Raw genomic sequence first — 27,940 nt, forward strand, 5'->3', positions numbered from 1 at the left:
TCCACGCTCCACTTGCTTGGATTACGGGAGCGTATGCACCACCATGAATGGTTTATGTGAGCCTAGCAATTGAGCCCAGTGTTTCCTGCATGCCAAGTGGGTACTGTAGCAACTAAGCTACATTCCTTTCTGGTTTATTTATTTATATCTTATTGTTTTGAATATTTATTTATTTTAATTTTCTATGTATGAATATTTTGCCTGCATGTAGGCCGGGTGCACGTGGAACCCAGGAGAGGGTGTTGTAACCCCTTGAGTTAGAGTTAGAGGTGGTTATGAGCCATCATGTGTGTTCTGGAAACTAAATCCGGGCTCTCTGGAAAAGCAACCAGTACTCTTAACTGCTGATCCTTTTCTCCAGCCTCTGCCTCAGGCTCCTGAGTGTTGGGGTTACAGGGACATACTGCCATGCCTGTCTCCCTTCTAAACTTTTAATAAGAACAACAGAGATACTACCACGGAATTACCTCATCCTAATTTGATGGCATCTATAAAGATCTTATTCCCAAGTAAGGACCTGGTCAGAAGGGACCTCAACATCTATCTGGGCAGGGTACAACTGCACTAATCAAAGAAAGGTGGGTTTGTGGGCATTTCTGAGCCGAGCAACTGTGGCCCGGCTTTGAGATCACATACATCAGCAGATGCCTGGTTTCTGTAAGTGTACTCTGTCCTGAACAAACTCAACACCTCCTGCCCTCTGCTGTCCATGGGTGGGAAAAGCACACTGGAGTCCGCGGAGCCATTATTCAAATGCTTGGGGGGCCTGAACCTCCCCAGCTGTGTTGAGACATCAGTTCTCAGGCCGTGGACATCACTGCTTTAGTGTCAAGTGAATCTAGGTTTCCAAACTGTTTCCTCTCTGGCAGCCTTGCTCTGTGACCCTGACATAGTTTCTCAGCCTCCATCTGAGTCTCCATCACTGCCTTAGGGAAGCAGCGAGGATACTCATGTTCCCACACTGCTCACTACCCAGCAACCACTCATTCGAATATTAATTATATTAATAAGTGTGTGACTGACTGCAAAGCTCTGAGGACCAGAGAACAGTAAGTGCATGTAAATTATACTTCTGGAACCTGCTATGTACCCAAGTTGTTCTCCTTGGATCTTCAAGGGCCCAGTTTTTTTATGTCAGACATAATAATAGTTAACAATATCAGAACATACACTAATAATTAATTGACATTTCTGGGCTCTTTGAAGCCTAAAGAAATGTAATTATGAGGTTTCTTAATCCAAGGATACTATCATATTACACCATCATAACTATCATATCTCCAGTATATAGATTTGGGTAAAATATATTTTCCTAGGAATAATTTTCTCTTTCATCATTTTTTTTAAAAAGGTGTGTGTGTGTGTGTGTGTGTGTATGTGTGTGTGTGTGCCTGCAGAGGTCAGGAGAGGGTGTGGGGAATCCCCTGAAGCTGGAGCAAAGTTCACCTTTCTGAACCTTGTTTTATAAAACCAGGAAGTTGTTGGACATTTAGGTTTGGTATGTCAACACTTAGATTGAACTTGGCACAACAGAGTTCACAATTGTCTGTGACTTAGGCTACTCAGCTCCTAGGTGGAGCTGCCTGAAAAGCATGGGACTTTTTATCCTGGTGACATTTCACCATGCTCAAGTGGCTTGGCAGCCATCTTTATCTCTGGACATAATCCACAAGCAGTTTCAGAGAAATGGGGGCTACTGGGTGGATCTGGTGTTTCTGAGATTGAAGAGCCGCTGTGTGAGGCGGTCTGGGGTGGCAGTGTGTGAAAGGGGCACTGGAGATAGAGGCTGCCAGTTGGAGGCCAAGAAGAAGCCACTGAGTAGGTGAATAGGTACTGAACATGGAGAAGTATTGGGGGGTCCTTGGCACGTCGTCCCTTCCCCTCTTGGGATGTCAGTTCCCACAGCTGTAAAGGGACAGTAATTGTGTCGCTTAGAGAGTCACTGTGAGTGCTGACGTGACTCAGGGCCTGCTGCCCCATGCCCTGCGGAATGCACCCAGCCTCCCTGTCACATGGAGGCACATGCACATACTGCATGCACACATTCGTTCTTAATCTCTACTCTAATCTGGTCACCACTTCTGCCTACCAGGTCAGTCATTATTTGCAGTATAACGCTAGCAGTAATATCCCCTTCTCCTTGATGTGTCACATGAGAATAATTATAATCCCCAGGTCGCTAAATTTTTGTGTTGGGATAATACCCAGAAAGCACTCATCCACTAGGACCAGGGACTTAACCAGTGCTCAGTCACACACGTGATTTTCCCATGTTTTGCCAGCTTGTGGAAGTCCTTGAACCACACATGACTTCAGCAAGTAACAGACACACTAGGTCCCTGTCCGCGGCTGTATTCCAGTCTACAGACACCCTCCCAAGGGTCCCATTCCAAAGCACAGTGAGGCCGATTAGCAAAAACACATAAAATTCCTTTATTTCTGAGTCTCCCCTCGTAAGAGGGGTCTGGAAATAAAGGAGTTTAATAAAAAATAACACAATTAGTCAAATACTTCTCGGTTAGGCTCTCTCTTGTGCAGAGAGACTAGTCCCGGCCAGCTAATAACCCCAGGAGACCCCAGGGTGGCACCAGGCATGACTGGGGAAGGCTAGGGGCCAGAGGCACCCTGGCCAGCCCTTCTGCAGCAGGGAGCCAGACCGGAAAGTGGACAGGGTATGTCACCACCTTAAGAAGTCCCTAAGGAACTTCCAGAGCTTGGTGACCCAGAGATTGGCGCCGAGGTCGGACAGGTACTGGATCTCGGGCGTGAGCATGCGCCGGCAGAGCTGCTCGTGATGCGGCCCGATGCTCTTCTTGAGGTTGTAACCTAGGATGGACTTGACGCCCAGGGGCTGCCAGGGCTGCATAGCCGAGTCCTGGATGGCCTCGGCATCCACCGCTTGACCGCCATCGATGCAGATGCGGCGCATGCGCTCGTTGGCTTGGCGTAGCTCGGCCACCTCGCGCACCATGCGCTCGCGCCCAAAGGCCTCCACCTTTTGCCAGAAGCTGGCATTGAAGTGGCGGTAGAGGCGCACATCCAACAGGTTCCAGGCGGTGGCACGGCGGTATAGCTCGCCCGAGAGCCGCGGCACCGGCGAGTCACGCCGCGCGTTGAGCTTGAAGTACAGCATGTCCTCCAGGTCCCAGCAGAGCAGCTCCCGGAGCAGCACCAGGGACTCGTCGAAGTACTCCTGCAGCAGCACCAGGTGGAAGCGGCGCTCCACCTCCAGGATGTGCTCCTGCACTCGCGGGCTGCCCGGGTCCAGGCCGCTGTCGTATCCTAGGTCGAAGAAGAGTAGGTTGCGGAGGTAGTGCGCGTTGTAGCCGCTCGGGTCGTAGTAGCGATCAGGGTCCTGCAGGAACTCTGCCAACTTATCGTGGCTCGACAGCTTCCAGGTGAGCGGCACCACGGACCCAAAATAATGGAAGGAAGACTCGAAGAGACGAGCGGGGTCGCGGATGACGGTGATGAAGGCGGCGCCGGGCCTCACCAGCCCGCGCACCTCTTCGTAGTGGAAGCGCATATGGTTGCAGATGATGTTGAAGCAGGCCCCAGGTCGGTAGTCCTGCACCAGGCTGCGTGTAAAGTAGGACGGGTAGTGGAAGTCGTTGCGGCCATTGGGGAAGGCGAACTTGAGCCCATGCTTCTGGCCGAAGCGGAAGAGGATGTTGAGCAGCGTGCTGCTGGCGGTCTTGTGCGTCTTCATGAACACGATGTCTTGCCGAGGTTGGCACCTTCCGGCAGAGCCGTTGCCTGAAGTGGCCACCTCTGACTCACTGGGAGCAGGGGAGCAAGGTGCTGCGGGCTCCGAGGTCCTGAGGGAGACAGAGGGATGAAAAGCTGTCAGGGGCTTGCAAGTGACAGTCCCATGGGAGAGTCTGGGAGGGGCTTGATCTGGGCCAGCCTGACGGCCATGACTTACTAATGCAAGCCTGCAAGTTTGAACACTTTGCTTTGTGGGTGCTGGGCAAGCATTTTCCCGAGCTGAAATTCCCCCTGCCCAAAATTGCCAGGTTTTTCGTTTGTATGTGTGTGTGTGTGTGTGTGTGTGTGTGTGTGCGCGCGCGCGCGCGCGCGCGCGTGCGTGTTTGGCGGCGGGGGAGTTTATTACCAATATTATTACCAATATTTTTCAGGTTACCTTAATACCACTAACTGTGGCACAGGCTGCACCAGATATATGCTGAGCAGCCGCATGGGGAGATGGGATAGTCTGGCTGCTTAGGGAGAGGGACACAGTCACATAAGCCCAAGTTTGAAAAGTTTGAATCCGGGCCCTGGGCCAAATGAGTGTTTAGTGACAAATCACACTCCATCTCTATCCTGGCCCCCACTGTGGCCTTGTGGGAGCCTCAGATTGGACACAGTGTTAGGCGACACTCGCGCTCTGTGGGGCGAGCTCTGCCCTTATCTCCACTTCACTGAGGCACCCAGTGAGGCCTGGGTGGCACCGAAGAGTTCTGCCAGAATGTCTGCCCCGCGCAGCACGGTGCAGGTGGACCATGACCAACGCCCTGCCCTGCTCCCTCTGTTGGATGGCACTCACGTGAAGGCCACGTTGGGGTGGAGAGGCGGTACCACATAGGAGTAGAGCAGCAACAGGAAGCTGGTAAAGAGAGCGCCCAGCACCAGCCCCTTGGCCTTGGACTCCCAGGGCTTCTTCGACAGCAGAGGCATCTCAGAGAACTGCTAGGGACAGTAGGGTCAAGAGCAGAAGGGTCAAGAGGTTAGTCTCATGGAGTCTCCACAGCTGCCAGGGTGAGCTCACAGTAGGGGCCTGCTTTCACCAGCCAGCTCTGCGGAGTCCCTGGCAGGATACTGTCAGGGTCGGAGCGTTAGAGAGGTAGAAGATAGCAGGCTCAGCTCAAGGAGAGGAGAGGAGGCAAATGGACAGAGAGACGGTCCTGCTGAGCACGGTTCTAACTCCTGACTGACTGGCAAGGCCGTGGGAGTAGGCCTTTTGGGCTCTATAATGAATGCATTCCGAGGGACAAAAGAAGAACCCTCTTAGTCCTGTGCCCCAGGCCCTGCTCATAGGGAAGCTTAGAATCTTTACTGTTTCAGAAGGCATAACCAACCTTCCCTGTCTCCTGCACCACCCTTCCTGGTGAAAAGGAAAGGAAAGAAAAGAAAAGAAAAGAAAAGAAAAGAAAAGAAAAGAAAAGAAAAGGGCATCTAGTTTATAGCTATGTTCAAAATACTGCATGGAAAGTACTTATATTAAAAACTGCTAACTCAGCTGGGCGGTAGTGACCTAGGCCCTTCTTTAATCCCAGCCCTTGTGAGTCAGAGGCAGGTGGATGTTTCTGAGTTTGAGGCCAGCCTGATCTACAGAGGGAGTGCCAGGACAACCAGGCTACACAGAGAAATAAACAGATAAAACCGCTAACTCACTTTAATGGGTGTCATAGTGAGTGTTTGCTGTGGTATGCTTGTTTGGGGAGCAGTTTGACCTGGATGCAGTGGCCTTGCCCGCAGCAGACAGAGATGTGAGTGGTAATGGGGGAGGCTTCAGAACTGGAATCCGGGAGAGAGTGGAGGCTCGGATAGGGGGACTTTCCCACCTCCCCGTAGGTGTAAAACCAAGGTCTGGAACTTTCCACTTCTCTCCCAGCCGATGCTCCCGAGCCCCCGAGGCGGCAGGAGGTCATACATGCTGCCCTGTGACCGCATGCATGGCACACTACCAAATGCACCTGGAGGCAGGTGCCTCCATGGGAAAGTTACCTAAGGTGCCCATGGCTGCTTGCTGAGAGGAGCCCTCCAGGCCCACCCCCAGAAGGTGGCAGCACTTGCTGAGCCTGTGGCTCCTCAACAAGGAAGTTTGCCTCATAGAAAAGGACAGAGAGAAGCAAATGTCAGAGGAAGAAACCACACAGGAGGGGACTTTTCCTCCTGTGACAATGGGAGAAGCATTGCTCACTCTGTGAAGCTGGGTAAAGGCTAGGGAGAGTGTTTTCAGAGGGCAGGGATATCAAACGAGGGCCACCCACCTGTCACTATAGATAAGTGTGTAAAGTGTACAAAGGCATGTGTGCCAGTGGCAACTTGATTAGAAAGAGAGAGAGAGAACGTCCGTGATCATCAGCAAAGGACAAAAGGGACATCATGTCTACCAGGCCCGTTCCCAGAAGTCATGATGGAAAGAAAGGGCAATGAGTTAACCATAAAGCAACATGAGCTATAGTTGCTCGTTAACATGCTCAAGGCCCTTGGCCAATTCCCCAGCAAAGAAAAAAGGAGAAAAAGAAGAAGAAGGAAAAAAAAGTCTGGTATCTGGGAGACTGGGCCAATCTTAGCTACAGTTTGAGAGCAGCCTGAACTACATGAGGTCCTGTCTCAACACATCAACAGAAGGTTGGAGAAATGGCTCGGCCATTAACCTTTAGGCTCATAACCAAACCTATACAAGTACTTCATCGACTGGCGTTCAGTTCCCAGCACCCATACTGGGTGGCTCACGACTGCCCATAACCCCAGCTTCCAGGGGATCCAGTGTCCCCTTCACACACACACACACACACACACACACACACACACACACACACACACTTTACAATAAATAAATCTTAGCCAGATAAGGTGGCACACACCTTTAATCCCAGCACTTGGGAAGCAGAGGCAGGTGGATCTCTGAGTTCAAGGCAGCCTGATCTATATAACTAGTTCCAGGCCAACCTGGGCTACATAGTGACACCCTGCCTCAAAAACCAAAATCCTAAACATCAAAAGCAAAAGCAAAACAAAACAAAACAAAAAACACAGAAAATTCTAGAGTGGGAGCTGGAGAGAGAGCTCAACTGTTAAGAGCACTGACTGCTCTTCCAGAGGGCCAGGGTTCAATTCCCAGCAACCACATGGTGGCTCACAACTGTCTGTAACTCCTGCTCCAGTTCCACTTTCACACAGGCAAAACAGAAGTGCACATAAAATAAATAAATAAATAAATAAATATTTTTTTAAAAAAAAGAAAGAAAATTCTAGAGTGATATGCACTACTCCTCCTGGTCCACTTATGTCCCTAGGTAAATATATGTGAAAGTTTGGACAAAAGCAAAATGCAGTGACAGGCGTGGAATGTGAGTGTATGTTACCAAAATTGCTTAGAACTAGAGATGTTTCTGATTTTGTACTTTTTATTTCAGAATATTTGTGTATGCTTAAAGAACTCTCTTAATGGGGCTGGGGTGATGGTATAGGTGGCAAAGTGCTTGCCAATCAAACACGAAGATAAGCTCAATTTTTCTACCACCCACAATAAAAAACAAAAGCCAGTACCCTTGTTATCCTAGCGTCAGGGAGGCAGAGCCAGGGGGACCCTGGGGCTCAGTGACTGCTTAGCCAGTCAGCAGGTTTAGTGAGAGTCCTCGCCTCAAAATGTAAGGTGAATGAAGCTTGGCAGTGGTGGCACATGCCTTTAATCCAGCACTCAGGGAGCAGAGGCAGGTGGATCTCTGAGTTTGAGGCCAGCCTGGTCTACAGAGTGAGTTCTAGAACAGCCCAGGCTACACAGAGAAAACCTGTCTCGAGAAGCAAGCAAACAAAAACATGTAAGGTGGAGCATTATCAAGGAAGAGACTTCATGCTGACCTCTGGACTCCACATGCATGTGCATACATATATATGTACACATATTCACATGAACATGTATATACACATATGAGATATCTTGGTAACAGCCAAAATGTAAGCATGAAATTCATTTCCTTTTTTTAACTTTTTTTTCCAGTTATCGATCGATAGCGTATTGATCACTGATCGATCGATCGCTAGCAGCACCAAAGGAAATTCATTTCCTATATGCCTAAAATGCATAGCCAGAAAGAATTTTATACGGTATTTGAAATACACCTCTGATTTTATTGTGGTTTATCACATGTGGTTTATCAAATGAGATGTGGGATTTTCCACTTGTGGCATCATGTTGATATTCAAAAAGTTTCAGATTTTTAGATCATCTTCAACATCAGATTTTGGGTTAAGGACATGCAGCCTGTGTTCTACATTTCCACAGTCTAATCCTCTGAACCTATCTGGGAGAGGTATAGATATTTCTCTACATTACTCATTTTTACAATGGTTGCATTTTTATTTTATTTTTTTAATATTTATTTATTTATTTATTATGTATACAACATTCTGTTGTGTGTTTGTCTGCAGGCCAGAAGAGGGCACCAGACTTCATTACAGATGGTTGTGAGCCACCATGTGGTTGCTGGGAATTGAACTTAGGACCTTTGGAAGAATCGGCAATGCTCTTAACCTCTGAGCCATCTCTCCAGCCCAATGGTTGCATTTTTAAAAGGATTACAGACAATTTAATAAAAAAGGGGACATGCCAGGTGGTGGTGGTGCATGCCTTAAATCCCAGCACGCAGGAGGCATAGGCAGGCGGATCTTCATGAGTTTGAGGCCAGCCTGGTCTACAAGAGCTAGTTCCAGGACAGCCAGGGCTGTTACACAGAGAAAACCTGTCTCAAAATAATAATAATAATAATAATAATAATAATAATAATAATAATAATAAGAAGAAGAAGAAGAAGAAGAAGAAGAAGAAGAAGAAGAAGAAGAAGAAGAAGAAGAAGAAAGGGGACAATACAATGCCTCTACAACAGGTTTGGAAGGTTTGGAGGTTTTGTTCTTTTTTTCTTCCCTAAGTAGTGCGGAGTTAACCTAGGGTCTCCAGCATTCCAGGCAAAAGCTCTACCACTGAGCTAGGCACGCGCTCACACTTTAAAGTTTACAAAGTATAGCCAGGCAGTGGTGCCGCACGCCTTTAATCCCAGCACTCGGAAGGCAGAGGTTGGCTGATCTCTGTGAGTTCGAGGCCAGCCTGATCTACAAGAGCTAGTTCCAGGACAGGTTCCAAAAGCTACAGAGAAACCCTGTCTTGAAAAACTAAAAAAATAAAATAAAATAAAGTTTACAAAGTGAAAACTAGATGTGATGACACATGACTGTACTCCCAGGGGAAAGCTGTGGATCAAGAGTTCAGGCCAGCCCAGGCTACAGTGTAAGACAGTACCATAAAAACAAGCTAAACCTAAAAACAGTCAGGAGGGTAAGGTGTGGACCTCAACAACTGCTTTGTTTATTTAGAGACAGGACCTTACTATGTAGTTCTGGCTGTCCTGAAACTCATTATTTGGACCAGGTGGACCAGGCGTCCAAGTCACTGAGATCTGTCTGCCTCTGCCTCTCGAGTACTGGGGCTACAGGTGGCGCCACCACCGCCAGGCTGGACCTCAACATCAGGATCCCTCAAGGCTGGGCTGGGCTGGGCTTTAGCAAGGACTGCGAACAAGCCGGGGATGCTTTCTCGGTTATAAATTGGAGAGAAGCAGAAGAGAGGAGTCTAGCTGAGGAACCTCCTGAGCGGTCAGTACACTGTATCACTGGCTGCAACCCTCCTGAGTTCTGGGCAAGAAGCGGTGTTGCGGGGCTTGGGGGAGCTGCCCACGAACCACAAAACCGCCCGGTGAGTTCTGGTCAGTCACCAGCTCTCTGCTCCACGGGGCCTAGAAGAAAGCCGGCTCACAGACCAAGGCTCGGGCCCAGAACAGTGAGCACAGGAGTTTAGTTTCTCTAGAGGGAGGGATTAAGATTCTATTAGTTGGCTCTCTGTTAAGCCTGGCGGCCTACCCTGTCGCGGCAGCCCCACTCACCAGGGTACTCCTCCGGAACTCCGAGAAGCTGCAGTGGTGGAGGACTGGCAGTAGGGGGCAGACCAGCATCCTAAGCTGCCAATCAGGGGCTTTCTGGCCCACCCAGGGCAGTGTGTTCCCCCACACATAAAACTCATTCTCCTGTTTGGGTTTTCCCAAACCTCATCAGAGCCCTGTGTATACTGAGCCCTGGCGGAACTACTAGAATCTCTGCCAGCAACTGACTCCGCTCAGTGAGTACAATCACGTTGTACCATCACCCCGTTTTGTAAATGGGGAAAATGAGGCTTCAAGAGGTGACATGGCTTGCTCAGGGTCACTCAGCAGGTAAAAGCAAGGCAGGATTTTGAGCCCGTGTCTGTGGATCTCCTACATGCAGCGTCCTGCTTTATAAATAGCAGCTCCTGTCTGAGGTATATGAAGCCTGGGTGAAAGGAAGTTTCTGGAAGCCGATCAAGGCATCCCCAGGACCTCTGTCCTAGGAATAGGATTGTCTGACGCTGGTGGGCAGAGCTAGCTGATGGTCAGTATGCAGGCATGGGAAGTAGAAGGGACCCTGGTGGCTGGTTCTCCTGGGCCAGCCTTTCCTGAGGTATTCCAGGTTCCTCACCCCCTAGTTGCCTAGCCTCTGTGAACTGAGCAAGGAACCTCCTCTCTGAGACTGTCTCCTGCTACAGATGGTGGATCCTCAGTGGCCAAGTCAGGGAAGGCAGGCCCTTCTCTGAGCAAACTGAGGGAAGCAAATGGGTTGGCTAGAACAACCCCAAAGCCACCCCGTTCCAAAGCCAGGTGATTAATCAGAGTATTAATTATTAATAGCATTGCCGATTAGGCATTGTCATCACTGTTGACAGGGCCCAGTCCTGCCTCCCAGGAGAGGTACCTGCCCCCATAATCAGGAACAGGTGAGTCATCCCAGAGATGCTTGAGCCTAGCACTTGGTAGATGTTTAATAGAAGATGCCCCGTGGCCTGGGCATCTGGGGGGAGAACATGGATAAGACTCTTGGTCAGGCAGCTACCACCTCAGTGACAGCCACACGGGGAGATAGCTTATGGTGAGACAGACTTTTTGTGAGGGTCATACATGACATGCATGTCAAAGGGCCCATGAAGGATTGTTTAGTTGTGTAGCTCTGTGGTAAAGAGTTTGCTTAGCATGCACGAGCCCCTGGGTTCTGTCTCTAGTACCAAGAATGGCGATAATAATGACTAAATATATATATTTATACTGTTCCTTCACTGGGTGAGGTGGTGCATGCCTACGATCCAAGGACTCAGAACGCTGAGGATTTTGAGTTGGAGGCCAGAGAGAGTGGGCTTCTGATCAGGGCCTTGCCTCAAAGAGCCAAATGAATAAACTTCCCGTGCCCTGCCATGAGTGAGCCACACACAGAAGTCCTATGTGAGGATCATGAACATGCTTGTGAGAACCACACAAGAGAGCCGGAATGAGGCAGCACCCAGGCTGGGGAATCTAGTTTTATTTAAAGCCCAGCTCTGGAGCCAGGTGTAGTGGCACATACCTGTAATCCCAACAACTCAGGAGACAGAGGCAGGAGGGTGACCAGATTGAGGACAAACTGGGCTATACAGAGAGGCCCTGTTTCAAGAAATTAAATATGAGGCAGGCAAGATGGCTCAGCAGGCAAAGGTGCTTGCTCCCAAGACTGACAACCGAAGCTTGATTCCCAGGTCCAGAAGTTGTCTTCTGACCCCCTCTTCCCCATAATGACTACACATACACACACTCACACGCTCACACACACATGCACTCCAGCTTGCTGTATGCCCTAAGCGAGGCTCTTTCCTTCTCTGGGTCTTAATTTCTCCTTCAAAATAATATCAATGTTCTGTCATCATGTTTCAGATGGAACATGCAGGCACAGGGCTGGCACAGGGCAGACATTTGCTGAACTGATAGTTATCATGACCCACCAGGGTCCTGGCCTGGTCCCATCCAGCAGTGTACCCACCAGTCCGAAACAGAGTCTTACAGATAGCTAGTGGCCCTGAGAGAAGCAGGGAGGTCAAACCTCAGAGAAGGCAAGAGTATCCTCAAGGTCACACAGCACAGGGGAAGTAGGAAGCATGACTAGAATCTGGGTTCCCTACCTCCTGTGCCCATGCTGGTGACAGACCAGGGTACTAGGACATATGGTCCTCTTGTCATTTTCCTCACCTATCCCTGTTCTCGTGGGTGACCCCAGCCACAGCTGCGCGATAACTGGTAGCCAGCCAGACTCCACATCCTCCAGTTAGGACCCTGCAGGACAGAAGGAGAAGCAGGACTCACCCACTACAACCTGCACACTGTGAAACTTGCCTGAGATGGTAAGGCTGCCGGAGGGTGTTACCACTGCGCAGATCCCCTGCTCTCCGTGCTGGGGCGGAGGGGACACACTCACCTTGGGCTGCGACTAGCTGCCCCTTTCCTCTTCCAACACCCAGGCTGCCTCTGCAGTCAGAGAGAATGCTCTAACGATACCCAGCCAGCGGCTGGTTGGCTCCTTCCATCCCCCTCCAGTGCATATGAATATTTATGAGCGCCCTCCCTGGGGATAATGAATGGAATGCCCAGGTGGTGCCCTTGTCTTCTTACTGTCCTCCGACTGGCCCCGCCCCTCTCTAGACCCCAACAGCCAGGTAGTTCATTTACCCAAGGGCTCAGCTACTAGTTCAATTCTAGATGCCCTTGGGTCAAGGGCACAGCTACTGTGTGCTTGAAGGCGGGGGGGGGGGGGGGGGGGGGGGGACAGGGCACCGGACTGGAAGATGAACTGATTCACCTGAGGGCAGCTCATTCAAACCTCTTGGCTGCTTTGTGGGCCAAGTACCCCCTCAGGTCCATCACAAAAAAGATAGTTAGGCAGAATAGGGAACAACAAAGTCACAGGCCAAATACACACTTGTCATGAGCTTAGACCTGGAGATGATAGATAGATAGATAGATAGATAGATAGATAGATAGATAGATAGAACAATAGATAGTATCAGCATCCATTGTTGCAAGTGGGGAGGGTCATGAGATTGAGGCCAGCCTGGACCGCATACTGGAACCTTGTCCAAAACTTAAAATAAGGGGGTCATGTGTGGAAGCCATCTATCTCACTAGCCAGCCAACATACTTTGTTTTTAACTTGCTTTCCCATTCTCTACTGAGAAATCTATCTTCTTGTGATCACCATGAACTTTAAGCTGATGTGTCCCACAGATATTACAGAGGGTACATCTCCTGCCCAGAGTGAGGGCTCCTGGGGGGAGAAAGCAGACAAGTGTGGTAGAGAAAACAGCCTGGGATTCGCGGCAGCAGCGAGGACATCTGATCCAGTAGGGGAAGGGGTTGGAAAGGGGCGCCCTCAAGAGGCTCTCCAGTTTCCAAAGATAGCTTTTTTTCTCCATGGTAACACAGCCTATAAATCCCATCCTCCCTTATAGTTGAGGGGGACCCATGTACTGAATCAGAGCCAATGAAATACGAGCATTAAGACAGCAAATGAGGTTAGGGGGCGGGTCTTTGGTAAAGGTGGTTTCTTTCCAGAGGCTCACAGATCCTGTACAAGCTACCTTTGTTGTTGTTGTTGTTGTTGTTGTTGTTGTGTCTTTGACAGGGTCTCACTGTTTAGACCAAGCTGGCTTTGAACTCATAGAGATCGTATGCCTCCGCCTCCCACTGGAACTAAAGCCATGGTTGGGTAGCTTCTATTGTCAGTCTGACACAAACCTAGACACACCTGGGGAGAGGGACCCTCAACTGAAGAATCTCTCCACCTGACTGATCTGTGGTCATGTCTGGGTGCAGGGGGGGTGGCATTTTCTTCATTGTTAATTGATGGAGGAAGTCCCGCCCAAAGTGGGAAACAGCATGCTTAAGTGGGTGGGCTTGGGAAGGCTGCTGAACTTGAGCCTGGAAATGAGCCACTAAACAGTGTTCTCTGCTTTCCTGCTCCTGCCCTGAGCTCGTTCCTTCCTCAGCTCTCCCAACGATGGGCTGTAACCGGTAAGCTAAAATAAACCCGTTCCTCCACACGTTGCTTTTGGTCCTGGTGTTCATTTCACCACAGCAACAGAAACCTAACTAGAACAGAAATTGGAGCCAGAAAACAGGGCTGTTGCTGGAAAACAGGGTTGTTGCTATGACAGACCTGACCGTGGCATTTTTGGCAGGGAGAATTGTGGAAGGGTTTGGAACTTCGAGCTAGAAAAACCACAGAGTGCTCAGAGATTGGCTGGAAAAGCCATGGAGCACTCAGAGATTGACGGGCTGGAAAAGTCACGGAGCACTCAGAGATTGGCTGGAAAAGTCACGGAGCGCTCAGAGATTGGCGGGCTGGAAAAGCCACGGAGCGCTCAGTGATTGATGGGCTGGTCTGTGGGAAGCTGGAAGGTAAGACAATGCTGAGAGAAACACAGTGGAGGCCTGAGTTATGACGGTTCATCACAGCTGGTCATGTGATGTTTCAGATTAAGGATCTGTGGAAGCAAAGTCTTTGCTTTACTGGGACAGTTGATGCTTGTTATCCAGGGTTGAGAAATTAGGTGTGATTAAAAAGGGACCAGCAGCATTGAGGCAAACTCTTCTGAAAGTACTTCCTCAGGGTCAGCACATAGAAGCTGTGGTCCAGGGAGGCCAATATTGCATCTCAAGCTGATAGCCAATTATCTGTGGGTTTTTTTTTTTTTATCATATAAGAGGGCTCAGCCCACTCTGGGCAGTACCATCCCTAGGAAGAAAGCAAACTAGAATAGACCTTTTATGTCCATTTCACAGACAAGAAAACTTAGGTCCAGAGGTTAAAAGAGCTGCCTTAGTACACACTGTAAAGAATGAATGTATTCATAAGGGCAAACTGTACATTTGTACTTAGGTTAAGGGGTCTGAAATGATACCAAATGTAAAATGTATTTCCCCAAGGAATGGGGTCACTTGCCATCAATAACACATTTGACTTGGTAAATATAATGTGACTATATATACATTCACATTTTATCATAGTCTGTATTACTTTGGGAAAAAAATAAAAATTCATAAATAATGGGACAGTAAGATAGCTCAGCAGGTAAAGGTGCTTGCCCCTGAGTTTGATCCCCAGAACCCATATGGTGGAGGGAGAGGCAATTTCTGAAAGTTGCCCTCTGACGTACACATCACACACACACCCCCAACAAATAAAAACTAAAAATAGGTTTATTGCCAGGCCACACCTTGCTTTGGAGGCAGGCATACTGCTCTTTCCAAACCTGAGCATTCTGAATTAGAAGGCATAGCCAATGATAGACCAGCAAGCGTGGCGTACACATGGACGGTTTGATTTGGAGAGGTTAGACCTCCTGGACCTGCAAGGATCCAGACACTTCTTCACCTGGAGGCTCTTTGGAGTGTATCATCCAGCAGGGTGTTTTGTCTACACCCTAGTTTGCTGACTCACAGGATCCCTCCAAGCTGGCAGCCCTGGCATCTTATCAGCCTTATTGTCCCTTGGCTGGAGTCACGGTGCCAATGGTTTCCAGGTCTGGCAGCTGAGATGGGGTGGTCTTTCGTGATTCAGATGCAGTTCCCTTTTCTTTGTTTGTTTTTCGAGATAGGGTTTCTTTGTGTAACCCTGGCTGTCCCGGAACTTGATTTGTAGACCAAACTGGTTTTGAACTCACAGAAATCCACCTGCCTCTCCCTCCCAAGTGCTGGGATTAAAGGTGTGCGCCACCATCATCCCATTGTCAGACGCAGTTCTTAATGTCGGAGAATCAATATCACCTGCGCCTGCCTTCCTTCCTTCCTTCCTTCCTTCCTTCCTTCCTTCCTTCCTTCCTTCCTTCCTTCCCCTCGGGTCTTCTCCTCCTTTTTCTTTTCCTTTCTTCCTTTCTTTTTTGTGTGCGTGCATGCGTGTGTGTGTGTGTGTGTGTGTGTGTGTGTGTGTGTGTGTGTTTGTGTTTGTGACTGGTCTGGTCTGGTCTGGTCTCACTGTGTAGACCAATTCATTATGTTCCTCATTGACTTCAAGCTGGCTATCCTCATGCCTCGGTTTCCTGATGCTAGAAATACAGACATGTGTCACCATTTCTAGCAACCAATTGTTTCAATAGGCAAACACACAATTACAGTATGCACACGCACACACCAGAACCTCTCGGTATTATATGCAGCCCCATGTATCAGGTGGAGAAACAGGTCCAGTAACCATGGCAAAGACAGAACACATTCTTTTTGAGACACTCCCCTGTCCATGCAAAATCACCACCTTTCCTGATAGCAGATCCAAGCAAAAAGCAGCTCTGGCAGGAAGTGGCAAGTCACAGGTGCCAGTCAAAAGTCAAGCCACTACCTTAGTCCTCTAAACACAGAGTCCCAGGACTGAGCACGGAGGAGTTAGCAATAAATATCAGTGCGTTATAATATTCCTGCCATATTGTTTACAGTCTGAAGATGCACTTGTTTGCATAAACACTTGGCATGGAGAAAAAGTTTTACAGAGGCGTTGTTGATGCCATACACCATGCCCAGGATAAGCACACCCACTGCTCCATTCCTGCACTCAGGATGCCCTTGGTACAGCCTGCTCCAGAGTTCCCCAGTAGGGTGGTCTCTGTCAAGAGGCTCCCTCTTTCCTGACAGAGGTGCAGCCATGCTGTCTCTTGTTGGGAAGATCAACAACTGTGAGGCATGCAGGGTCCTCGACTCAGTGCCTGGCTCACTGCAATGGGTCTAGTTATGATCATGGGCCCTTAGATCCTTCTGGATCAATATCCATACCACCCTACCCTTCCAATGATCTATGCTTCCCATGTTTTATTCCCAGCTTCCCTCAACACTCACATTCCATGCCTGGCAAAATTAAGGCAGACCGGGAGGACTTACCCAGTGTCCCAGCCAGGGTATTACGGAGGGCTGAATCTCTCTGCCCCAGAGGATAGCATGTGGGAAGGCAGGTAACTCCTGGAAAGTTCTTTTAGTTCCCACCTCATGGCTCCAGAGATCTCCAGTCAGGTGACCCTTGGGGACATTTCCATTCCATCCTGCCTCATCCTCTCTATGGTCATTCACATTTCTTATGGAGCCAAAGCAAAGCACAAAGCTTGTCATACTGGGCAGTGGTGGCACACACCTTTGATCCCAGCACTTGGGAGTAGGCAGATATCTGATTTTGAGACCCAGCCTGATCTACGGAGTGAATTTCAGAACCACCAGGGCTATACAGAGAAAACCTATCCCAAAAAATGAAAACAAATTTGTCACAAGCCACAGACTGGATGTTATAATCTGCTGGCCTAGTTTGTCACCTGGGTACCCTGTCCCTTTAAGAGACAAGCCCCGCCTACTCCCAATCCCCCCTTTCTGCTGAGGCAAATGGACCCTCTGGCTCTCACCCTCTCTCTCACTCTCTCTCTGCTCTTCTTCTGCCTCTCCCTTCTTTCCCCTTTCTCTCCTTCTCCCCGTCCCCCTTTCCTTCCTCCTGCATAACCCACTAAATAAACTCTGTACCCAAACTCTCTCTCTGCATTATGTATCTGTCTCTCACCTGCCATGGTCTCCTACCCACCAAGGGAACCCTCTGAGGCTTCAGGTGGCCTGCCATTGCCCCTTGTGGGACCGCTGCCCCTCATGGGACCAGTCCCCCACTACCATATGTTTATTAATGATAACATTGGTGCTATGACTCAGCCAGGCTCTCTCCACATTTTCTCCCATCTGCAGGTGAGCCAGTTGAGGACATGTGGGGACCCTGAACTCAGGACATTTTCCAACACTTGGCAGGCTATCCTTTGCAGCTGAGGACTACTAGGGATCCTATAATCTTCTAACTCTTTTTCTATATGACCTTTTTTCCAACTTAAAATTGCTGGAATTCTTTTTTTCTTTTCTTGTTTTTTGTTTTTTGTTTTTTTGAGACAGGGTTTCTCTGTGGATTTGGAGCCTGTCCTGGAACTAGCTCTTGTAGACCAGGCTGGCCTCGAACTCAGAGATCCTCCTGCCTCTGCCTCCTGAGCGCTGGAATTAAAGGCGTGCGCCACCACCGCCCGGCAAAATTGCTGGAATTCTACACTCAACATCAAACGGTAGGTTCCTTGCACATGTCTGGCCATGCCTCCATGAGTATGCAACCACTCAGCAGAGGTTCCTCCGTGTAAAAACAGCCCAGTACTGGTCAACCACTGGCCCATTGAGCTTAAAGCCCCTCGCTTGGGCCTTTGACTCCATGTGACAATGTCGGGGTTCGGTTTGTGCCTACCCATTCTCATGGCCCCTGGACTTTGAGTGATGGCCCAAAGTTCAGCTTGAGCCAGGGTCCATGCTGAACTTCTGGGACACTGGAGTTTGGTCTCAGAATCTTCTCGCCTTACTCACGGAGAGTGCGCCAACCCATCCTCACATATCAAGCTACATATCTGCCTATTATCAGCTTGTATTCTGCCAGTGACTGCTAGTTGGAAATGCAGCCTGCTTTGTATGTCTTTCTGTCTGCTTTCTATTCCCAGCGTGTAATCACACCCACGCTAAACTGTCCCTCTCAGCTTCTGGGCTGGGCTCTGGTTTCCTACTTGGCGGGGTAATGAGCACTCTATCCCGCCATCGGCCCCCTACCTCATGCTGCCTCCCACCTCAGTGTTGGAATCTGTCTCTCTTTCATTCACACAGCCCTGTTTCTACCAGTGCTGCACTGTGGGCGAAAATCCTTAACCTGGACCTTCTAGCAGCTCACTTCCCAACTTTGTCAGTTCGCCAGGACAATTGGTAAGACCACTCCCTTTTAGGCCTAGTGCCTTTCTCGGGCTCTGCCTGAGCACTGCCTCACTGAGCAGTGCATTCACTATTCGGGTCCACGGCTCCTGGGATCTATGGATCCTTTAAGGGATACCGTTCCTTCCCTTCCGGCCTAGTGCCTCTCAGGCCACTGCCCTTTTTCGTCCCCATTATTTTGTGGACCAATGAATAATGGCCTTCTTTGTCTTTCAAAAGTACAAGTCTCACCTGTTAAATTGAGAGCCAGTACAGTTAAGCTTGGACTCAGTTCTCCAGGCAGATCCTATGCTGTAATTATAACTTATCTGTACCCAATAAACAGCCCTCAACTGCTCAGAGATCTGGGGCATATGGCATTTAAATGTTTAATTATTAAAAGGCTTCTCATAACAGAGAGACAGGTTGGCTCCTAGCAGCAATACTCTACTTCCTCCAAAGAAGATAGAACAATGTCCATCGACAATTTGCTTCATCAAATGAAAGCGCTAACTACTGGACAAAACTGCCTTTCATCTAAACCGAAGATCTCCAGACAGTGACAGAATCACTGGAATCGACAGCCTTGCTGCTCAAGTCAAGGTAGGCTTGTCTTTCTACAGATTTCTTAGCTCACAGGATCTTCTGGAGTCTGGCAGGCCCTGCCTCTAACGACAGAAGGCAAATACAGTCCTGATGCCCCTGCCCTCAACGATCAGGGAGGATCCTGAGAGTGGCTAGGATAACCACTAGGTAACCAACCAAGTAAGGTAACCAACCAAGTAAGTTCTCTGTCGTTTTTAATCAGTAACTCAAGTAAAATGTTATCCTTCTCAAAGAACTCTGATACAATTCGACAGCTGAGAGGTCTTGTCAGATTAAAAAGGACAAATTTCAGTACAACTTCTTAACATGTTCTTAATCAAAGGTGTTTTAACACATACAAATGCACTTATTAAAGTGTGCACCTGCAAGTTATAAAGGTGCGAAGACAAGCACAAGCTATCAAGTGTCTCTCCCACACTGCCTTTCATCGTCTTCTCATCATGCAGAAACAGCTGTCACAGTCACTCTGACATCCCGCCCTCCCAGTTCCCTCAACCTGCTATGCCTAACTTCCCGCCTTTTTATTAGAAGAAAAAGATGGTCTGTCACCTTGGCACCCTGTCCCTTTAAGAGACAAGTCCTGCCCACTCCTAACCCCCCACCCCTTCCTAATGAGGCAAGAGGACCCTCTCTCTCACCCTCTCTCTTTCTCTCTCTCTGCCCTTCTTCTGGAGAGGCAGCTTCTGCCTCTTCCCCTTCTCCTCCTTCCCCCTCCATAACCCACTAAAATAAACTCTATACCCAAACTCTCTCTCTCTGCATGATGTATCTGTCTGTCTCTCACCTGCCGTGGTCTCCCACCCACCAAGGGGACCTACTGAGGCCCTGGGTGACTCACCACTGCCCCTTGTGGGACTACTGCCCCTCATGGGACTGGCCTCCGGTCCATCATGTCATTATAAATAACACTGGGTCCAGAGTCCCACTATTTGTGGGCCACTCTCCCAGGTGAATCACTGCTGTCTACACAGGACAGCTTACTCTTGCCCTGGAGACCATTGTAGGAGACAGACCTATCCGTTGCTGGATGACAAGTGGGTCCAGAACTCTGTAAAGGAGATGGGGAGGAAGCAGGCACTCCATGTCTGCGGGGAGCTTCCTTAGGGCAGAGCTGTTCCCAAACAGACTGTGAAGCCACCTGAGGCTAAGGGCTGGGAGCGACTGTTTCTGCTTTTGCAGTAACTGCTCACTCACCAATGTTAGGCAAGGGGGAGGGTTGATGAAGCCTAGGAAGATCAAAAAAGTAGGACCCCAGTTGGGCAGGGAGTCCTGGGCAGGGCTGGGGTCCTGAAATGAGGACGACAAAAATTCCTGTGACTTGGAGTGAACTCTGCCCCTTCTGAACTGTGTGACCTTAGGCTCTAATTTTCCCCAAGCAACTGACCTGTTTGATTCTGGAATCCCCTCTAGATAAGTATCAATGATGTCTCACAGGGCACAGTGCAGGGAAGGTTGGGGTGGCTGCACTGACCGCAGGACCCACTGGTCACACTCTCAGAAGAGGTTGAGTTCTTCTCATTGGATCTCCCTCCACACCTTTTTCCTCTAGACGATTTCCATGGCACGGTCACCACAGTAACCTCAGGTGTCAGGTATCAGGCCTGCTGCCCATCCTAACGTGGATTGCTGCAGCCAGATGTGTGCCTGTCACTATAGACAGCTAGGTAACAAGGAGGGGCTCTACTGGGAAGCAATGATTATGCTCTGTGCTGCCCTTCCGCTAAGAGAGAAGACCAACATGCAGAACCCTTCATGGAGCACTGGCTCAGGACTCCGGAACTGTGCAACTGCATATAGGAGCTTTCCTATCCTATCTTAGGAGTCTTTCCTTGGTGGCTTCATCTCCTCAGGAGCACAAGAGTCTGTCACCGCCTATGGTCCCCAGTCTCGGCTTTGACAGCCCCTCCTGGGAAAGGCAGGTAAAAGGAGATTCCGGCCGGTCCCTCCTTCTCCACTAGGGCCCAGGCCACGATGTCCGAGAGGATTAATCATTGATGGACTCACAGTTTCAGCAGAGTGCAGCAGCGGGCACTCAAGCCCCACCCACCCCACTTTCAGGATTCGGGGGGGGGGGGGAGGTTTGATGGGAAGGGGCACCCAGACAAGCAACCAGCCTGAGCCTGCAGGACACAGTGCCGGTGAAGTATGCCCTGCAACACTCCTATACCCTTCGCTGGGCGAGCATGCGATCCCAGTTTGGCTAAGGAGGCAGTGTAGGTGGGGTGCTCAGGTAGGAGAATGAGGCAGGGCACAGCCAGCGTGAGTGCTGGTCCTCCCGACATACCTTGGCCCGGTTCTCCTTGGGCTCGGGATGGCAGGGGTCGCCCCGGCCCGCGCCGCCGCCGCCGCCGGGGCGCTCACTGGGCGGCGGGGCGCACTCGCCGGGGCCCCGTGCTCTGCCAGGCCTGGTCCATGCCCCCGCCCCGCCGCCGCAGCGGCTGCCGCACCCGCTCTCGCCACTCTCGGCCAGGTGAGGCCAGCAGCCTGGCCCGGCCCCTGGCTTCACGGCCAATGGGCGCCACGGCCCCCTCCCCCATCCTGTCCCCTGCGCGCCTGCCCGAGAGGCACAGAAGCTGTATTCAACTCCCTGGGGCGCAATATCGCGCCCCCGCCGCCCGCCCAACAAGGCCCGTTTGTCTCCCAAGGGCCAAGGAGACCATTGTCCTGCCGCTAGTCCCAGAAGGGAATAGAGGGTGCCTGGGGCTTGGTGGTAGTGTTGGGGAGGGGAGCCTGGGCTCAGGGAAAAGGCGGCAGAACTAGTTGCCAGCCTTTTATTGAGAGTGCTGGAACTCCTCGGGATCCAGTGGAACATAGGTCTTCCTACCTCCCCCTATGGAGACCAGAAACGCATTTGGTACCCAAGGAGAACAGGTAGAAGAGCCAGGATCCCTGGGCCTACCCAGGGAAGGGGCTTGGCTCCAAAGACTCCTGTCACTTCAACTGTTCAGGTTCTGATAACTTCCCTTTTAAGGATGCCCATCCTCAAGAGCGCTGTGCAAATAGGAAGTGGGTGCCTGTCTAGGTTCAGGCTGTCCTTCGTCCCAAAGCAGAGCCAAGGATGGGAACTAGTCTGGAGTTAGACCCAGTTTGGGCAGTACAAAACTAGCTAGCTGACCATCCAGTTGAGCATGGGCCACGTCAGAGCCCCACTGCCCCCGACATTTCTAGGCAACTCTGGAATGGGGAAAATTCCACATCAGCCTGGCTGCCAGGCATTCCTCCATATCTGATGGGCTTTCCTTTGTCCATGTGAGCCCTAGATACACATATACCCATGCAGGCCTGAGTCATCTCCTGGGCTCCAAAAGTCCCAACCCTTTGGTTCCTGCCTCCCCCAACTGCCATGTCAGAGCTGTCTTCAGACAGAACCCTCTCATCCCACAGATGTAGTGAGACTGTCAGTTTGGGGGAGGCCTTGAACTGGGTTCTTGAGTTCACAAGTCACACTTCTCCTCCTCTCAGCTTTTTCCTACTACCTGCTGGCCCCACCAATCCTTTCTCCTGCCTCACTATTGGACATTTAAATCTTTATCAGACCATCAGGTGTTCTAGACAGGTAAAGTATCACAGCTTCATAACAAACAAATGCAACATAAACAAAAGTAACACATCTTAACATAATATTCCCCAACAGGTTACCAGCTGGGATACCAGCATACCTGAATGGAAAGTTGTAGAGGCCCAAAAATGTGAGCCTATTTCCACGCTGACCAAAGGTCAGAGAGTTGGAACTTATCTCTAGTTCCTTCAAAGTTATTGTGCTCCTACCTCTAACAAAGGTTCCACCTAGATTTAGATCAGAGAGTTCTGCTCTCTCAAAGTTATTGTCAACAGGTGTGGCTAATAGCCAGACCTTATACTTTGGGAATAGAAAAGTAGATGTGTTTCTACCTCAAACAAAAGTCTAAGGATCCAACTAAGGGTTCAGTTCCCGTGTGGAGATAACTTTGGATTCCACCAAAGGGAATGTGGTTTGCCTACAGAATGTTTTGGTCTAGGGTGTGAACATGACTTGTTTTGTTCTAGCAACAGAATGTTTAATTATGGATGTAGCCTGCAATCTTCAATTGGTATGTTCATTTCCTTGTATCATGCTAATGCAGTTTTTTGTCTTACTCCTACCTTCTGGGGCCAGCGGTATTTAAAGCAATTGGAAACTAAATGCGAGTGAATTCCAGTACTCACTGGAATCCCCTCCCAATACTATCCTTTATGTTTCTCCGTTTTTATTATTTTCATTAGAGTCTTCATATTCTTTACTATATTTCTAAATTCCCATGCCTCTACCCTGGCAAGAGGTTATTTTGTCGAGGCTGGTCCCCAACAAAAAGTTAGGCTTTACCTGCCCTTAGGCCTCATTTCTCACCTTTAGCCTTCTGTATTGGTTTTGTGTGTCAACTTGATACAATCTAGAGTCATCAGAGAGGAAGGAGCCTCAGGTGAGGAAATGCCTTCATGAGATCCAGCTGTAAGGCATTTTCTCATTTAGTGATCAATAGGGAAGGTCCAGCCCATGGTGGGTGCCACCATCCTTGGACACTACCTGGGTGGTCTTGAGTAGTCCTGAATTCTACAAGAAAGCAGGCTGAACAAGCTATGAGAAGCAAGCCAGTAAGCAGGACTCCTTCATGGCTTCTGCATCATCTCCTGCCTCCAGATTCCTGCCCTGCTTGAGTTCCTGTCCTGACTTCCCTCAGTGATAAATAGCAATATGGAAGCATAAGACAAATAAACTCCTTACTTCCTAACTAGCTTTTTGGTCTGGTGTTTCATCGCAGCAATAGAAACCCTAAGACAAGTTGATACCAGGAGTAGGGTGTTGCTATGAGAGATCTGACCATGTTTTGAGGAGGACTATGGAAAGACTTTGGAATTTGGGGCTAGAAAAGCCATTTTCTAGTCCTTTCTCAAGTCCTTGAGAAGCTTCAAGGAGAAAAATGTTGAAAGCAGTGCAGATGGAGACTTGCCCTTAGGAAGTTTTAGAGGGAAATTTAAAGACTCTGGTGACTTGAAAGAAAATGGCTCCTAAAGGGAGCAGCACTATTAGGGTAGGGCCTTGTTGGAGGAAGTGTATCATTGTGACAGTGCGCTTTGAGGTCTCATATATGCCCAAGCCATGCCCAGTGAGATACACCACTTTGTTGCCTGCAGGATTCTCTATTCTCAGTTCCCTCTCCAGCACCATGTCTGCCTCTGCCATGTCCCACAATGACAGTAATGGTCTGTCCTGTCCCTTTAAGAGACAAGCCATACCCATTCTCTCTCCTGTCTACCTAGGCAAGCTGATATTCAGCTTCCACCATCTTGAGTCCTTTCCCTTTCTGTCTCTCTCAGAGACAGCTTCTGTCTCTCCCTTCTCCCTTTTCCCCCGTTTCTCTCTCTCCTCTCTTCCCCCCATCCCCTTCCCTAATCCACTAAATAAATATCCAACTTCACTCTGCATGGCGTGTTTATCCATCTCACATCTGCTGTGCAGCTTCCTGCCTGGGACCCAGATGCCTTTGTGGCCCGCCTTGGCCTCAGGACCTGCTGCCTGCCACCACTCAGCAACCTGTGGTGTGGTCTCATGGCACTCTGTCCACTGCCACCACTCACGGACCTGCAGCATTTTACTTAAACTATTACAATGGTAACAAAATAAACCTTTGAAACTGTAAGCCAGCCCAAATTAAATGTTTTCCTTTACAAAAGTTGCTGTGGTTGTGGTGTCTCTTACAGCAATCAAAACACTAAGATAGAAGTTGGTACCAGGGACTTGGGTATTGTTGCATTAGGCCTTAGTGTGTTTTGTTTGAAGGAACATGGACCTTGGGACTGTGGTTTAGCAAAAGCAGTTGAACACTTTAAGTGTTGCTTAATGGGCCATCCTAGTAGGAGCATGGAAGGCAGTGGTGCTGAGTGTGATTTGAACTGTGGGTGCCTGTATTAAGAGGTTTCAAGAGGAGAAGAATGTTAATATGTTGCCTAGAGACTGTTCTTGTGACATTTGATGAAGAAAGTGGCTGCCTTTTGCCCATGTCTGAAGAGTTTGCCTGAGGCTAAAGTGAAGAGATTTAGGTTAATTCTGTTGGCAAAGGAAATCTCAAAACAACCAAACATAGACTGTCATGTGGTGGTTAGTGTTCATGTGTCCAATTTGCGAAAAGGAATTAAAAAAGAAAAAAACCTGAAGCAGGACATGGTGGGAGTTTAATCCCAGCACTCAGAAGGGAGAGGCTGGCTGATCTTTGAGATTGAGGCCAGCCTGGTTTATAGATCCAGTTTCAGGACAGCCAAGCTTTAGCGGTGGAATAAACTACCAAAACCAGAAAGCTGGTGAAGATGTAATTGAATGAGGGGGTCATGTTCCAAGCCCAGTAAGCAGCAGAATTTGGTAGCTTCAGTCTCGTGGTTCTGAAGTTAAGGACAGAAGGAAGGTGTAGTGGCATTTCAAATGTATTTCAATAAAGACTGCCTGAAGATCTGAGAGTAAAACGGTCTTATTATTATTCAGCTTTATAGATCAGTTATGGTAACATATCTTTAATCCCAGTAGCCACAGTAACACACACTTTTAATCTCAGTAGCCAGTGACACACACCTTTAATCCCAGCCCTAGAGAGGAATATAAGACAGGGCAAGACAGCTCTTACAGTCTCCTTCTGAGACTCTGGGAGGCAGAATTACCATTTAAGACTGAGGTCCAGGTAAGAGTCAGTGACTGGGTGTTTTGCTTTTCAGATCTTCAGGTTTAATCCCAATTTCTGACCCTGAGTTTTTATTAATTGTGCTTCAGAAAGGTGCTATGGAATTTGCATCAGAGACTAAGGAAAGCTGCTGAGGCCAAGTATGTGTCAGGGTGTCCCTGAATCAAAATGAAGAGACACCATGACCACAGCAGAAAGGCCATTGCATGAAGACATTGTGTGAAGCTGTGAAGTCTAGACTACCTTGGAGACCCCAAGATTTTGGATATCAGAGCTGTGGGATACATGTCAAGGAGAGCTGCTAACAGGGAGTGGAACCAGCCCAAGAGAGAAGTGAGTTGCAGTTAACAAAGCTGAAAGGAGTTGAAGGTCTGAAGAATATTTTGACATCAGACAAGAAGATGCAGAGTTTGGAGTTTGTCCAGCTGGTTTTTGGTCTTTTGTTCTGTATTTCCTTACTATGCTCCTTCCTCATGTTTTAGAATGGTAATATATATCCTGTGCCATTATATGTTGGATGTATGTGATTTGCTTTTTGATTTTTGACTTTAAAGGGGATTATAGTTAAGAGATTGCATGAATCTCAGAAGACTTTAGACTTACAATATTCTGTCTGTGTGTATGTCTGCAGGCCAGAAGAGGGCACCAGACCTCATTACAGATGGTTGTGAGTCACCATGTGGTTTCCAGGAATTGAACTCAGGACCTCTGGAAGAGCAGGCAATGCTCTTAACCACTGAGCCATCTCTCCAGCCTGACTGAATACATTTTGCATTATGATATGGCTACAAGCCTTTAGGGGCCAGGAAGTGGAATCTGACAGTTTGAAAAAAATAATGCTGGTTCGCTGGAGCTAAGAAATTAGCAGTGATTAAGAGACCAAAGCCAGGTGGTTGAGGCACATGCCTTTAGTCCCAGCATTTAGGAGGCAGAGGCAGGTAAAGCTCTGAGTTTCAGGGCAGCCAGGGCTAGAGAACCCCTATCTAGAAAACATACATACATATACACACAGAGAGAGAGACCAGCATCTCTCGTAAAAGCTTCTCAAAGTGTTTCCTGACAGCACAGAAAAGCTGTTCCAGGGATGCCCATGGTTGTACCTCATGTTGGCAGCTGGACTTGAAGGCAAGAGGGTCATGGAAAGCAGATGAGGTTTGGCACTGTGAGAGTCCACTGGTGAAGGTGAGGTCTCATTAGTAGTTGAATGCCCAGGCTAAAGGGGTCATGCAAAAAAGTTGAATTTTGGCACCATGAAGACAGCCTATGAGGCTATTGTGAGATGCCAGTAGCAAGGGGAAAACCGCCAACAGCAGCTGGAGCCTAGAAGACAAACTGTGCTACAGAGGGTGGAGTGGAGAAAAGACCCCAGTCCTCTGGATGAGTCCAAAAGATCAGATCATAAGTGGATCCCAGACACTGGGCAGTTGGAATTTGGATTTGCTTTGAATTAATTGTACTCTTATTTCTTTTTTTCCTCTATTGAAGAAAGTACTTTACTGGAACCCACAGTTGAGAGACTTTTAAAAGAGATATTATTTTTAAAGGAACTGAAAATTTAAGGTATTTGAATTTTTAAAGATTGTGGGAAATTTAAAGTTATTTATGTTTTTAATGTGAGATATTGGGGAAGAATAAGAAAGGAAGGGCTGTGGCTTAGTAATGCTATGCTTACATGTCAAAGTGACAAGGCGGCAGGTGTACTGGCTGGTTTTATGTGTCAACCTGACACAAGCTAGTCACCAGAGAGGAAGGAGCCTCAGTTGGGGAATGGCCTCCATCAGATCCAGCTCTTATGGGGGCTTCCCTTAGCAAGTGTCTAGAAAAGCTAACAAGCAAATAATTAGTGATCAATGGGGAAGGGCCCAATCCATGGTGGATGGTGCCATGCCTGGGCCGCTGGTCCTGGGTCCTATAACATGGGTCGGGAAAGTCATGGAAAGCAAGTCAGTAAGCGGCACCCCTTCATGGCCTCTGTATTAGCTCCTGCCTTCAGGATCCTTCCTGTTTTGAGTTCCTGTCCTGACTTCAATAATGAACAGGAATATGGAAGTGTAAGTCAAATAAACCCTTTCCTCCTCAACTTGCTTTTGATCATGTTTTATCACAGCAATAGAATCCCTAAGATACCTTTCACCTTTGATGAGCTCCAGCAGGAAGTACAAACCAGCTGATGCTGAAACAGGAACCAGGCCAGGGTGACTATAAAACCCAAATGCAGAGTCTGTGTCCCTCCTCAGATCTCCGGACCCAGAGTTCTGAGTGTGC

General features: G+C 48.9%; 1 protein-coding gene and 1 long non-coding RNA gene across 4 annotated transcripts; one reads left to right on the forward strand and one right to left on the reverse strand.

Annotated features, from left to right (window-relative positions):
* Positions 1–2,409: 2,409 nt before the first annotated feature.
* Positions 2,410–21,438, reverse strand: Gal3st1 (galactose-3-O-sulfotransferase 1). 3 transcript variants are annotated; one of them, XM_085692126.2, is made up of 4 exons: positions 12,076–12,348; positions 11,850–11,933; positions 4,550–4,689; positions 2,410–3,818 (listed from the first exon to the last, which is right to left on the reverse strand). In XM_085692126.2, the coding sequence occupies exons 3-4, from the start codon at positions 4,678–4,680 to the stop codon at positions 2,678–2,680; spliced, it is 1,272 nt and encodes a 423-aa protein (XP_085548252.1). In that variant the 5' UTR covers positions 4,681–4,689; positions 11,850–11,933; positions 12,076–12,348; the 3' UTR covers positions 2,410–2,677. The 3 variants fall into 3 exon arrangements, with proteins under 3 accessions (XP_085548252.1, XP_085548256.1, XP_085548251.2); XM_085692130.2 differs by lacking the exons at positions 11,850–11,933; positions 12,076–12,348 and adding an exon at positions 21,274–21,438; XM_085692125.2 differs by lacking the exons at positions 11,850–11,933; positions 12,076–12,348 and adding an exon at positions 16,524–16,853.
* On the forward strand, positions 18,665–27,755 carry LOC146893906 (uncharacterized). Its single transcript, XR_015002769.1, has 2 exons — positions 18,665–18,986; positions 25,765–27,755. It is a non-coding gene; the product is annotated as an uncharacterized LOC146893906 (long non-coding RNA).
* The last annotated feature ends 185 nt before the right edge of the window (positions 27,756–27,940 follow it).

The sequence above is a fragment of the Myodes glareolus genome, chromosome 8 (assembly GCF_982192425.1).
Source record: "Myodes glareolus chromosome 8, mMyoGla1.1, whole genome shotgun sequence".
Lineage (NCBI taxonomy): Eukaryota > Metazoa > Chordata > Mammalia > Rodentia > Cricetidae > Myodes > Myodes glareolus.

What these genes read in the sequence shown, in the direction of transcription:
- Gal3st1 (XM_085692125.2), bottom strand. Translation starts at nt 16,748, where the DNA reads ATGACAAGCTTTGTGCTTTGCTTTGGCTCCATAAGAAATGTGAATGAC. An exon ending in TACCCTGGCTGGGACACTGG is followed by an intron (nt 4,690 to 16,523) that starts GTAAGTCCTCCC and finishes TGTCCCTAGCAG; the next exon opens with TTCTCTGAGATGCCTCTGCT. An exon ending in CACCCCAACGTGGCCTTCAC is followed by an intron (nt 3,819 to 4,549) that starts GTGAGTGCCATC and finishes TGTCTCCCTCAG; the next exon opens with GACCTCGGAGCCCGCAGCAC.